The sequence below is a fragment of the Hyla sarda genome, chromosome 2 (assembly GCF_029499605.1).
Source record: "Hyla sarda isolate aHylSar1 chromosome 2, aHylSar1.hap1, whole genome shotgun sequence".
Taxonomy (NCBI): Eukaryota; Metazoa; Chordata; class Amphibia; order Anura; family Hylidae; genus Hyla; species Hyla sarda.
Genome location: NC_079190.1, coordinates 350488324 through 350503477, shown reverse-complemented (window position 1 = coordinate 350503477; position 15154 = coordinate 350488324). Strand labels below are relative to the sequence as shown.

Here is a 15154-nt window from a genome sequence, read left to right as displayed (position 1 = left end):
CAATGTGATCCAACATATTTTCAGTAGCCTGCAAAGGTATTAGAGTAAAATGGTCAGAATTACAACTGAGCAATGAAGACGAAATAGGAAACATAACTTTTACTATTTCTCAGAATCTGGGCATTAAAACTTAACAGCCCCTGGGAAACATTCTACAGATACATAATGCTTCTTGTTTTTCTGTAAAGGGAAAAAGGTCAAGTCACAAGTGATACTAGTCCTATATTATTATTTTATTTTCCAAGCTTACACAGCACCAGTATACCCTATATGACCAAAAGTATAGAGTTCAGATGTTTCAGCCATACCGGCCTCGTGGGTCATACTAAACAGCTCAGAAACTATACCCTCCTCTCTGCCATGGTGATTTTGGTTATGGAGTAAAAAAAAAAAATGTATTTCCTTGCCTTTCATGAACCATGGATTTTTTATGTTTTAATTGACACTACATATAAGGGCTTGTTTTTTGCAGGATGAGTTGTTTTTGTAATAACATTGTTAAGTGTATCAAAGGGCGCATTCACATAGGGTGCATTCGCATATGAGAATTTTTGCTGCAGTCAAGGGACAGCAAAATCCGCAGCAGATCTGTAGCAAAAATATGCACGTGTGAACGCACCCATATTGTGTATTCAGAAACGTAAAAAAAAAATTGTGTAGTGAAATGGAGAAAAAGAAATGTTATTCTGCCAATGTCTCACCATGCAGTGTAAATGTCATGTTCACTTTATTCTGCGAGTGAGTACGATTTTGGCCATACTAAAATTATAGATGGAGGGATTTATCAAAAATTGTAAAGAAAAAGTGGACCAATTGCCCATAGCAACCAATCAGATCGCCTCATTAATTTTTAAAAAGGTGCCAGTAAAAGAAGCCATCTGATTGGCTGCTATAGGTAACTTTTTCTCTGCACTGGTGTTGATCAATCTCCCCAACAGTTTTTATTATCTACGCACAAGAAAGAATAGAAATAAAAAATCTGGCACTGTTCCTCACATTATTGGATGCTGTTCAGATAGCAGAAGCATCTAAGAGACCTAGTAATGCTGCGCTATCTGGTGGGGATCAATGAAGAACATAGAGAGTGCTGATGTATAAATCCCAAAAGATAGAAGTTTATGGCACCCACCACTTCACCCAAAATATTTTTTTTATTGCATGGCAGGTACCTGACATGAATTAAAACCAATGGCCTTATATAACCCTTATATACAATCCAACTTTATCAGATTTACAATTACCTTCAGTCCATTAAACAGATAAATATATAAAATATATAGAATTTCCAGAAACATGCTATAATAACACATTATACGACTTATAGGAACATACTCAGAACACTTTGGCCATTAAAGGGGTACTCCACTCCGCAGGGCTCAGAACGTTTAGTTTCAAACGTTGGTGCTGGCTTTGGGGGTCGCCACACCCCCTCGTAATGTCATGCCCCACCCATCATGACGTCATACCCCGACCCCTCAATGCAAGTCTTTGGGAGGGGGTGTGACGCCCATCATGCCCCCTCCCATAAACTAACATTGAGGGGGTGAGGTGTGATGTCATGAGGGGCGTGACATAACGTGGGGGCGTGGTGACCCCCAAAGCCCGCACCAGCGTTTGGAACTAAATGTACCGAACACTGCAGAGTGGAGTACCCCGTTAAATAGTCTGGGGAACTGAACTTATACCCTGTCTACAGGATATGGGATAAGTGCCTGATCATCAAAGGGGGGTCCAACCACTCATCAGTGACGGCCCGCTCAACCAATCACCAGTGACTCTTGCTTGGCCAGAGCACTCAGAGGATGGGTGAGATGCTAGGCCCCATACAGGAGATCGCATGGGGTTCCAGCAGTTGGACCCCCCCCACCCGTGATCAGACAATTATACCCTATAGGGGATAATTTACAGTGGGGCAAAAAAGCATTTAGTCAACCACCAATTGGGCAAGTTCTCCCACTTAAAAATATGAGAGAGGCCTGTAATTTTCATCATAGGTATACCTCAACTATGAGAGACATAATGAGAAAAAAAAATCCATAAAATCACATTGTCTGTTTTTAACCTGTTGGAGACGAAGGGCGTATGCATACGCCCTTGCGTCCTGGTACTTAAGGACGAAGGGCGTATCCATACGCCCGTGGGAATTTCGGCCCCCGCCGCGCGCCGGGCGGGGACCGGGACGGGGTGACTGCTGATATCTATCAGCAGGCACCCCGTGCAAATGCCCAGGGGGGTCATTAGACCCCCCCATGTCGGCGATCGGCGCAAATCGCAAGTGATTTCACACTTGCGATTTGCGCCGATTCCGGGTCATTATGGGTCTATGGTGACCCGGTGACCCGGAATAGAAGGGGGATCGCGGGTGTCTAAGACACCCACGATCCCCCTAAAGCGATAGGAGTGAGGTGGCAGAGTTGCCACCCCTCCTATCTCTGCTATTGGTGGTCTAGACGCGACCACCAATAGCAGATCGGGGGCGGGGGGGTTTACTTTCATTTTCTCCGTCCTGCCCTCCCACAATAGGCGGGGCAGAACGGGGAAAACGAAGAGGAGCGGCGTCGGAGTCCACTTACCCCTCCGGAGGCAGCGGAGCGACTGGGATCGGCGGTCGGCGACGGAGATCTGCTGCCGCGTGCTGCAGAAGAGGACGGCTCCCGGATGCGACAGAAGCCGGTGAGTAGTTGCATAGCAACATCTAGAGGGCTACAGTCTGAGACCACTATAGTGGTCTCTAGACTGTACCCTCCAGATGTTGCAAAACTACAACTCCCAGCATGCCCAGACAGCTGTTTGCTGTGTGGGCATGCTGGAATTTGTAGTTTTGCAACAGCTGGAGGTCTGCAGTTTAGAGACCACTGCACAGTGATCTCTATACTGCCCTCTAGATCTTGCAAAACTACAACTCCTAGCATGCCCACACAGCTGTTTGCTGTCTGGGCATGCTGGGAGTTGTAGTTTTGCTACATCTGGAGGTCCACAGTTTGGAGATCACTGTTCAGTGGTCTCTAAATTGTAGCACTCCAGATGTTGCAAAACTACAAATTCCAGCATGCCCACACAGAAAACAGCTGTCTCGGCATGCTGGGAGTTGTAGTTGCGTACCTCCAGCTGTTGCATAACTACATCTCCCAGCATGCCCTTCTGTGATCAGACATGCTGGGAATTGTAGTTTTGCAACAGCTGGAGGCACACTGGTTGGAAAATACTGAGTTAGGTAACAGAACCCAACTCAGTATTTTCCAACCAGTGTGCCTCCAGCTGTTTCAAAACTACAACTCCCAGCATGCACTGACAGACCGTGCATGCTGGGAGTTGTAGTTTTGCAACAGCTGGAGGCTCACTGGTTGGAAAATACTGAGTTAGGTAACAGAACCCAACTCAGTATTTTCCAACCAGTGTGCCTCTAGCTGTTGCAAAACTACAACTCCCAGCATGTACTGACAGACCGTGCATGCTGGGAGTTGTAGTTTTGCAACAGCTGGAGGCTCGCTGGTTGGAAAATACTGAGTTAGGTAACAGAACCTAACTGAAGGTTTTCCAACCAGTGTGCCTCCAGCTGTTGCAAAACTACAACTCCCAGCATATACTGACAGACAGTGCATGCTGGGAGTTGTAGTTTTGAAACAGCTGGAGGTTTAACCCATGTGAACGTACAGGGTACATTCACACGGGCGGGTTTACAGCAAGTTTCCTGCTTCAAGTATGAGCTGCGGCAAATTTTTCGCCGCAGCGCAAACTCCTAGCGGGAAACTCACCGTAACCCGCCAGTGTGAATGTACCCTAAAAACACTACACTACACTAACACATAATAAAGGGTAAAACACTACATAAACACCCCCTTACACTGTCCCCCCCAATAAAAATGAAAAACGTATTGTACAGCAGTGTTTCCAAAACGGAGCCTCCAGCTGTTGCAAAACAACAACTCCCAGCATTTCCGGACAGCCACTGATTGTCCAGGCATGCTGGGAGTTTTGCAACAGCTGGAGGCACCCTGTTTGGGAATTACTGGCGTAGAATACCCCTATGTCCACCCCTATGCAATCCCTAATTTAGTCCTCAAATGCGCATGGTGCTCTCTCACTTTGGAGCCCTGTCGTATTTCAAGGAAACAGTTTAGGGCCACATATGGGGTATTTCCGTACTCGGGAGAAATTGCACTACAAATTTTGGGGGGCTTTTTCTCCTTTTACCCCTTATGAAAAGGAAAAGTTGGGGTCTACACCAGCCTGTTAGTGTAAAAAAAAAATTTTTTTACACTAACATGCTGGTGTTGCCCTTTACTTTTTATTTTCACAAGAGGTAAAAGGAAAAAAAGACCCCCAAAATTTGTAACGCAATTTCTCCTGAGTACGGAAATACCCTATATGTGGGCATAAAATGCTCTGCGGGCGCATAACAAGGCTCAGGAGTGAGAGCGCACTATGTAAATTTGAGGCCGAAATTGGTGATTTGCACAGGGGTGGCTGATTTTACAGCGGTTCTGACATAAATGCAAAATAATAAATACTCACATGTGACCCCATTTTGGAAACTACACCCCTCACGGAATGTAATAAGGGGTACAGTGAGCATTTACGCCCCACAGGGGTCTGACAGATTTTTGGAACAGTGGTCAGTGAAAATGAAAAATGTAATTTTTTTGTTTGCACAGCCCACTGTTCCAAAGATCTGTCAAACGCCAGTGGGGTGTAAATGCTCACTGCACCCCTTATTACATTCCGTGAGGGGTATAGTTTCCAAAATGGGGTCACATGTGGGGGGGTCCACTGTTCTGGCACCACGCGGGGCTTTGTAAATGCACATGGCCCCCGACTTCCTTTCCAAACAAATTATCTCTCTAAAAGCTCAATGGTGCTCCTTCTCTTCTGAGCATTGTAGTTCGCTCGCAGTGCACTTGACGTCCACATATGGGGTATTTCCATACTCAGAAGAAATGGGGTTACAAATTTTGGGGGGCATTTTCTCCTATTACCCTTTGTAAAAAAGTAAAATTTGGGGAAAAACCAGCATTTTAGTGGAAAAATATATTTTTTTTCATTTACACATCCGACTTTAACAAAAAGTTGTCAAACACCTGTGGGGTATTAAGGCTCACCGTACCCCTTGTTACGTTCCTTGAGGGGTGTCGTTTCCATAATAGTGTGCGATGTGGGGTTTTTTGCTGTCCTGGCACCATAGGGGCTTCCTAAATGGGACATGCCCCCCAAAAACCATTTCAGAAAAACTCACTCTCCTAAATCCCATTGTTGCTCCTTAGCTTCTGAGCCCTCTAGTGCACCCGCCGAACACTTTACATACACATATGAGGTATTTTCTTACTCGAGAGAAATTGGGTTACAAATTTTGAGAGGATTTTTTTCCTTTTACCCCTTGTAAAAATTCAAAAACTGGGTCTACAAGAACATGCCAGTGTAAAAAATGAAGATTTCGAATTTTCTCCTTCACTTTGCTGCTATTCCTGTGAAACACCTAAAGGGTTAACACACTTACTGATTGTCATTTTGAATACTTTGAGGGGTGCAGTTTTTATAATGGGGTCATTTATTGGGTATTTTCTAACCAGAAGACCCTTCAAATCCACTTCAAACCTGACCTGGTCCCTGAAAAATTCAGATTTTGAAAATTTTGCGAAAAATTGGAAAATTGCTGCTGAACTTTGAAGCCCCCTGGTGTCTTCCAAAAGTAAAAACTCATCAATTTTATGATGCAAACATAAAGTATATATATTGTATATGTGAATCAATATATAATTTATTTGGAATATCCATATTCCTTATAAGTAGAGAGCTTCAAAGTTAGAAAAATGCTAAATTTTCCAATTTTTCATGACATTTTTGCATTTTTCACCTAGAAAGGATGCAAGTATCACCGAAAATTTACCACTAACATAAAGTAGAATATGTCACGAAAAAACAATCTCAGAATCAAATTTATAAGTAAAAGCATTCCAGAGTTATTAATGCTTAAAGTGACAGTGGTCAGATTTGCAAAAAATGCTCCCGTCCTTAGGGTCATAATGGGCTCCGTCCCCAAGGGGTTAAAGAATGTATTTGCAAATTATGGTGGAAAAATAAGTATGTGGTCAATAACCAAAGTTCATCTCAATACTTTGTTATATACCCTTTGTTGGCAATGACAAAGGACAAACATTTTCTATAAGTCTTCCCAAGGCTTTCACACACTGTTGCTGGTATTTTGGCCCATTCCTCCATACAGATCTCCTCTAGAGCAGTGATGTTTTGGGGCTGTTGCTGGGCAACACGAACTTTCAACTCCCTCCAAAGCTTTTCTATGGGGTTGAGATCTGGAGACTGACTAGGCCACTTCACGACCTTGAAATGCTTCTTACGAAGCCAATTTTTCGTTGCCCGGGTGGTGTGTTTGGGATCATTGTCATGCTGAAAGACCCAGCCATGTTTCATCTTCAATGCCTTTGCTGATGGAAGGAGGTTTTCACTAAAAATATCACGATACATGGCCCCATTTATTCTTTCCTTTACATGGATCAGTCGTCCTGGTCCCTTATCAGGAAAAAAAGCCCCAAAGCATGATGTTTCCACCCCCATGCTTCACAGTAGGTATGGTGTTCTTTGGATGCAGCTCAGCATCCTTTCTCCTCCAAACATGACGAGTTGAGTTTTTACCAAAAACTTCTACTTTGGTTTCATCTGACCATATGACATTCTCCCAATACTCTCCTGGATCATCTAAATGCTCTCTAGCAAACTTCAGATGGGCCCGGACATGTACTGGCTTAAGCAAGGGAACACATCTGGCACTGCATGGTTATGAGTTCCTGGCGGCGTAGTGTGTTACTGAAGGTAGCCTTTATTATTTTGGTCCCAGCTCTCTGCAGGTCATTTACTAGGTCCCCCGTGTGGTTCTGGGATTTTTGCTCACTGTTCTTGTGATCATTTTGACACCATGGGGTGAGACCTTGCGTGGAGCCCCAGATCGAGGGAGATTATCAGTGGTCTTGTATGTCTTCATTTTCTAATAATTGCTCCCACAGTTGATTTCTTCACACCAAGCTGCTTGCCAATTGCAGATTCAGTCTTCCCAGCCTGGTGCAGATCTACAATTTTGTTTCTGGTGTCCTTTGACAGCTCTTTGGTCTTGGCCATAGTGGAGTTTGGAGTGTGACTGTTTGAGGTTGTTACTGGTCTGTGAGAGCCAGAAATCTTGCTTGTTTGTAGGTGACCAAATACTTATGTTCCACCATAATTTGCAAATAAATTCTTAAAAAATCAGACAATGTGATTTTATGTATTTTTTTTCTCATTATGTCTCTCATCGTTGAAGTATACCTATGATGAAAATTACAGGCCTCTCTCATCTTTTTAAATAGGAGAACTTGCACAATTGGTGGCTGACTAAATTATTTTTTGCCCCACTGTACTTCCCCAGACTACCCCTCTCAGTTTTTATGTTCATCATAAAAGAATGGTATATGTATGTGTATATACATATATATATATAAATATATGTATATATATATATATATATATATATATATATATATATATATATATATATATATATAATATCACTGATCGGTTTGCCCGTTATTTTAAGTTTGGAGGTCTCCCAGGTTTTAATATTAATATTTTATATATATACACACACACAAGCAGAGAATACAGCGGCACACTGCTAGCACAAAGATATATATGAAATATGAAATGCTATATTGCAATAGTGCAAAATTGAGGTGCTTAGCTTACCATTTGGCCAAATAGCGTGTACCATCCCACCACAATAAGGTGACCTCATTGGGAGGGACCCTACACTATGAATTGCCTCTGAGTAGTCAGTTACCAGGCTTGTAAGGTCTGGGACATCCAGCACCTTATAAAATTGGTGGGGTGCACGGACAAACATGGAGGTAGCCACTCCCCCCATATGTACAATACAAAGAAAGGATAAGTTGGCCAGCACATACTAATACTGATACACAACTATTGCATGGACTCGGCATACAGGTGCATGCTACTAGGCTAAAGATACACAAGCAGGAGAATACAGCAGCACTCTGCTAGCACAAAGATATATATGAAATACTATATTGCTATAGTGAAATATGTAGGTGCATAGCTTACCATTTGGCCAAATATGGGGGGAATGGCTGCCTCTATGTTGGATCGTGCACCCCACCAATTTTATAAGGTGCTGGATGTTCCAGACCTTGCAAGCCTTGAAACTGGATGCTCAGAGGAATATTCATAGTGTAGGGTCTGTCCTAATGAGGTCACCTTATCGTGGTGGGATGGTACATGCTATTTGGCCAAATGGTAAGCTAAGCACCTCAGTTTTTCACTATAGCAATATAGCAATTCATATTTCATATATTTTTTTGTGCTAGCAGTGTGCTGCTCTATTCTCCTGCTTGTGTAAATTTAGCCTAGCAGCGTGCACCTCTATGCCCGGTCCATGCAATAGAAGTGGTCTCTGCAAATACAGTGAAGGAGTTTAAACATGCATGGGATAAGCATAAGGCTATCCTTCATATAAGATAGGGCCAGGGATCATTTATTGGATTGTGTGTGTCAGTATGTGCTGGCCAACTTATCATATATATATATATATATATATATATATATATATATATATATATATGTTATATCATAGGGGAAGGATCAATAAAGCAAGCCTCAACTATCCCTGTAATAAACAACCTTTGAATTGTGTTTTGCAACACTGGCAACACAAAGTACAATGTACACCAATAGTCTGTACAATATATATACAATATATATATATATATATATATATATATATATATATATATATATGTGTGTGTGTGTGTTCAGCTTCTACCTGTATTGTATTTATAAGTGAAGAACTTGTACTGAATTTATGTGAGCTGTGAGGAACTAGTTAGAAGGGATTAGGAGGACAGATTATAAGGTATGCATCTGAAAAGTAACCTGGAGCTGGACAATCCACTTTACAAGTCACAGGTCTGAAGCATTCTGATCCTTTATTTCACAGTAGGTCTTATTACATGCATTAATGTTAAGCTCTGTCTCTCTTTAGGGCTCCACGGAGGAAGATCCGCACATTGGAAAATCAGCTTCCCTGATAGAGAGTCAACACCACCACCTGCTGCACTGCCTGGAAAAGACAACTGTAAGTACAAATGTGGTCGATGAAACCATTCATTCAAATGGATATTATTTTTTTACAGCAATGCATGGTATGGAAATGAGTACAATGCATGCATATAGTGTGGCCTTCATACAGAGTTATTCGGGTTTAATAAAACACGTAGGGGTGTTAATTTTTTCAGACTGCAAGTAGTCTTACTCCAATAGATAAGCTTAGTACACAAAAAATACTATTCTATTAGATCCATAAAGTTAAACACAACTAGAATACATGTGTTTGACTGCAGAATAATCAATATACTTATGCCTGGAGCATGGACATAGTTAGGGTAAATAGTGGTGTTGGTGAGCGCAGCTCAGGAGGCTGTTTATTGCGACGGGCTTTACTTGATCATTTCAAATTGTGTTACTAGGGATAAGGATATAGGAACTCAAACAAATCTTTAAAGCATTTCAACCCTCAGATTTCACCGTGCAGTATAGTCCTTTTTCTCCATGTGCTAGGTATGACAACTTGACCATGCCATTACATTATTACCAGGTAAAAAATATTCAAAGGATATAGTGGCACTATTGCTACATAGCAGTCAGGTTAACTGGGCAGCAGCACTTCTATCATTGCGGAAGACCGAGGTCCTAGGTACGTGGGACAGGCGGTGCTGGGGACCAGAAAAATCCAAGTGACTAATATCATCTAGTATAGAAGAAACACGGTAACCCGCACTCACAGCTAGGCTTCAGCCAGCCGACTCCACTTCATCTGCTTCAACGGACATACCCGGTTCCATGCTCGATGCAGGGCGCTCTCAGCGCCCTTCATCGATTCTGGAACCGGGTACGTCCGTTGAAGCAGATGAAGCGGAGTGGCTGGCTGAAGCCTAGCTGTGAGTGCGGGTTACCGTGTTTCTTCTATACTAGAACACATTATTACCAGGGCCTGTAGATGGTGAAGTTGGGTTAGGACTCTTTTACAGATCTCAGCTACATCCACACATAACAAATGTTGTAAATATAATCTTTTTGGTTGTAAAATTGGGAGGTAGAATTTTCTCAAATAAACAGTCCGGGATGGTCAACAGAGTGCAGATATAGGAACAGTATTGATTATTAAAGATAAATAGCATGAAAATCTATTATTTAATTGGTTTGAAAATAAAAAAGAGGAAAATATCTAAAGTAGATTCAGGGCATGCATGTCCCATATGTTGTGGATTTTTAGTGTAGATTTTATCTATTGCAATGCATTGGAAGAAATTAGTAACCAGATCCATGGCAGGACTTGCATGAGGGGATATGTGCAGATTTTCAGGTTAGTTCCACTGTGAATGAACATAATCTCAGAGTCACGCTTGCACAGGCAGTATGGTCAGAGAGGGAGCAATGGTAAGCAAAGCAAACAGCTGCACAGAATACTTAAAGAGTATACACACATAGAAAACCTCACGGCTTACATATTCATATAACTTTATTATTGCAGAACACAGGCTCTTGTGGGGGCACCCATATATGAAGGCACCAGGAAAGTGTAGAGTTATATAAATATTTCATTCAATGAGATGTCCATTTTTGGCAACCAACTTCTAGCTCTAATACAAAAATCTTGATCCAAAAAAAAAATATATATATACCATTTTGTGGATACGGCTCCTATGTAGACCTTTGTGTCTCCATCACATAATAAAAGTTCACTCCAGCTCACTACCTCTGGGAATCTTGTTCCTATCTACTCTGGAGCACGGCTGGTCTGGACACACCAGATAACACGATGAAAGAAAAAACTATTTTGCCAGCTCACCCCATTGTAGGTACTCTTGGTGGTCTGCATGGGTACCATGGCTGGTCTGCAGATGCACGGCCCTATAAACAGCAAGCTGTGATGCCTGTTCTGACACCTTCTATCATGGCCAGCATTACCTTATTTGCAAGTTCTGGTACAGAAGTTGTTCTGGGAAATGAGGTTAGATGGCTAGGCTTAGCTCCCTTTGAGCATCAATAAATCTTTGGCACCGTCACTATCTTCGTCCTCAGTTCTTATGGTGTCTATTTTAGGACTTCATCAGTTGTCAGCTGTAACTCCGTCCCCCGTGAGGCGAAACAGAGTCCTGCCTCCTCCCTCGGACCAATCCTCTGTCAGTCGTCAGCCACAACTACCTCCCTCGTTCAAAACGCTGTCATCCCTCAGACGATTCTCCCTCAGATTCAACTTCCTGCCGCATAGCAGAGCCGATGCTGCACAGCATGTATAGCAAAGTCAAAACTGTTAAACTTGCATGTGTACTACAGACATTACATGTTCTACAGAGTCTGTATAGGAGAGCCGACACTGAATAGCATGTACAACAGAACCTGTATAGCAGAGAGCCGACACCGACTTGGCCCTGCTACACGGCAGGAGGGTTTTTCGTCTGAGGGATGACAGAGTTTCGGTGGAGGGAGTTTCGGATGGCAGAGGAGGGAGTTGAGGCTGACACCTGACGAAGATTGGTCCGAGGCGGGATGCTGTTTCGCCTGACGCGGGACGGAGTTACGGCTGACGACTGACAATGTCCTAAAATGGACACCATAAGTTCTTGTCCTTCTAGGAAAGCTTTTGGTAGGTACTAATCATTGAGTACTGAGACCTGCCATTTGGAGATCCACTGATCTAATTGTCTAGCCATCACAATTTGGCCCTTGTTAAAATCATTAAGATTTTCCAGTTGAAGAACTGTTCCCTTGTTCTCAGGAGCCATTGTCATGCGATAATCAGTGTTATTTACTACATTTTTTTAGTGTTTTTTTTATGGTATGACTTATCGGTCTTTACAGCACTCTGCCTGGGTAGACAGTGAAGAGGATGCAGTACCATGTACCCTCTTGATTCCCCTAATTTAAATAAACATATATGGACAAATCTAAGGATTTTAGAGCTTGGCCATTGATTATGTCAGGATACACAGAAATAGAGAAACAGTTCTCTTGCTTGTGAACACAAGGCTGCAGAATGTCCGTATTTTTTTTTTCTTTCATTAACTCCAGATTGTTCCCCACTTGATGTTCTCTGCATCTCTTTTCTTATTCCCATTACATGGCACAGTGTACTATATTGCTGGTAAATTGCCATATATCATTACTATCTGTTAGCTAAGGATGCTTTTAACAGTGGAAATGTATAGATTAAAGTGCAGGGATTCTTTTTTTTTTTGCTAAGAGCACTTTTTCTTCAAAAAAAAAAAAAAAAAAAAAAAAAAATATATATATATATATATATATATATATATATATATATATATATATATATATATTACTGTAAAAGATTTAACAAAAAAAATCCCATAATCGATACCTGCAATCAACACCATAATTTTAGCTCACAGAGAGTTGCCACTGGTATGTATTCTGAGGCACTTTACACCCCTTAAAGGGTACCTCTCATCAAATAAACTTTTGATATATTTTAGATTAATGAATGTTGAATAATGTTTGTGAACAAAGCAGACTGGCAGCTCGTAGTGTTTAGGACTCCAGCATGAGTCTGAAATGTTTGCTGCCAGGACTGGTAGGGAGACCCCTAGTGGTCATTTCTTCAAAGTGGAAAATTAAATAGAAAGAAGCATATTTTTTTAATAACATGCAATTGTGAAATTATTCTGCATACATTAATCTATAATATATCAAAAGTTCTTTTGATGAGAGGTACCCTTTAAACGAGTTGTCCAGTTTAATAAATCTATTTTCATACACCCACTTGGCCAGATTAGAGTTTGGTTACAAACTTGCTCTGGAGGACTTATATATTATACAAACAACCCTTTCATATAAATGGGCACTGTGATGGCGCTAGAGAGAAGCTGGACACTTACTTCCAGATCTTGCCACAGATAAAAGCTGGGGGCTCTCAGCAGGAGGATGCATTATTGTAGAATGATTTTCTGAAGACTGACTATTCAGGTCTTGAGATAGAGAACATGTTAGGCAGTACCACGTCCCCTGTTGTGCTACTGGGGAGAGGTAGGGTTTAGTAGTTGGCACACTCCATTATCCATTGATGGATATACACCTAATTGTAAACATTTATGCCATGCCCATCAGCAATACAGAGGTCATACAATGTATAATATAAGTAAAACAAAACAAATCTGATCTTCCAACACCTCCCCAAACCCCCCCCCCCCAACAAAAAAAAAACACAACTGCTCCCACTGCTCCCACATAAAACAAGCCCCCATAATTCTATGTGGACAAATAGTGATAAAGTTATAGTTCTAAAAAAAGTGGACATGCAAAAACAAAAATCAGCAAACTATGAAAATAAACATACACATGTGCTGTATAGATGGAGAGAGCTCTCAGCCAAAATCACCAAAAGAATCCTAGCCCAATAGTGGTGCATATGTTAGTATAAACAAGAATACTTTAACGGAACCTTGGTGTACAATTCACCTAAAGGAACTGCATATTTCTAAAAAAAAAAGTATGCTCACTTCTAGCATTAAAAGGATTATTTACCTCTCCGATTCCACAGTGATCCAAGCTCCGCTGGGTGTGCCAGTCTCTGTTTACTAGCGGCTGACCCTTGACCAATCAGCAATGGGAGCCATGATGCCAGTACATGATCGCTGAGACATATGTTGGCCGCTAGTAAACAGAGATCAGGGCACTCACTGAAGCTTCTCTACTGAATTGACAAAGTATTGGTAAGGTGCCTAAAGGTTTATATTTTATTTCATTACATATCAGACATTTACTTTTTTTTTTATTTAAAGGAAAGTTTGACCAAAACTAAAGTTTCATATCACTGGACCACAGTAGCTAAAACATAACTTTTAATAGAAAGTGGCACTCACCAGTCTGGATAGAATATAATATTTAATACTTTATTGTAACATCTTTAAAACAATGAACTTCAGCAGAAGGTACAGGGAGGCCAGATGTCAAATTTTTATATAAGTTATAATAACTTTTAAAGGGGTACTCCGGTGGAAAACTTTTTTTTTAATCAACTGGTGCCAGAAAGTTAAACAGATTTGTAAATTACTTCTATAAAAAAAATCTTAATCCTTCCAGTACTTTTTAGCTGCTGAATACTACAGCGGAAATTCTTTTCTTTTTGGAACACAGAGCTCTCTGCTGACATCACAAGCACAGTGCTCTCTGCTGACACCTCTGTCCATTTTAAGAACTGTCCAGAATAGGAGAAAATCCCCATAGAAAACATATGCTGCTCTGGACAGTTCCTAAAATGGACAGATATGTCAGCAGAGAGCACTGTGGTCATGATGTCAGCAGAGAGCACTTAGCTCCAAAAAGAAAATAATTTCCTCTGTAGTATTCAGCAGCTAATAAGTACTGGAAGGATTAAGTTAAACAGATTTGTAAATTACTTTTAACTTACAAATATGTTTAACTTTCTGGCACCAGTTGATAAAAAAAAAAAAAAAAAAAAAGGTTTTCCACCGGAGTACCCCTTTAATAGAGATGCCTCAAAAAATACAATATATTTAAGAACTAAAAACAGGTCCAAACCAATGTACACAGAAAAAAGGGAGTAATATCCAATAGTATCAGAGAAATAGGATATTAAATGTCATATGACAACAAGACATAGTTCTCTATGATAGTACTCAATCAGTCAAATGCAGGATCCGATCTGTACCAATTGTACCCAGCAAACAGACATGTCACCAAGATAAACATAAAATGTCCATAATCATGTCCCAATGTGTTTCTCTGGATATTGCCCGGTATATCTGGGAACATAAACTAAGATACAATAGAAAAAGAAAGAATATGGCATGAAGAATTCATAACAGCCATAGCAAATACCATGTGATGATAACTTGGCCCCAATCAAGCCTCTTACTATACACCCATACCTGAGATGTAAGTTTCCCTTATGTTCCATTACAGAATTCTAGGCATTAGACTATTACCTGTCTTTGTTGTTTCGATCACTTAAAGGGGTACTCCGATGCTCAGCGTTTGGAACAAACTGTTTTGAACGCTGGAGCCGGCCTCTTGAGCTCGTGATGTCATAGCCCTGCCCCCTCATGATGTCACACCC

General features: G+C 41.2%; 1 protein-coding gene across 3 annotated transcripts in view; it reads left to right on the top strand.

Moving 5' to 3' along the window:
- The window catches only part of KCND3 (potassium voltage-gated channel subfamily D member 3), a 453762-nt gene that overhangs the window by 419264 nt on the left and 19344 nt on the right, over positions 1 to 15154 (top strand). For all 3 annotated transcript variants that reach the window (XM_056558281.1, XM_056558279.1, XM_056558280.1), the window contains one exon: positions 9041 to 9133. In XM_056558281.1, coding sequence (XP_056414256.1) covers positions 9041 to 9133 — 93 coding nt within the window. The remainder of the gene's footprint in view (positions 1 to 9040; positions 9134 to 15154) is intronic.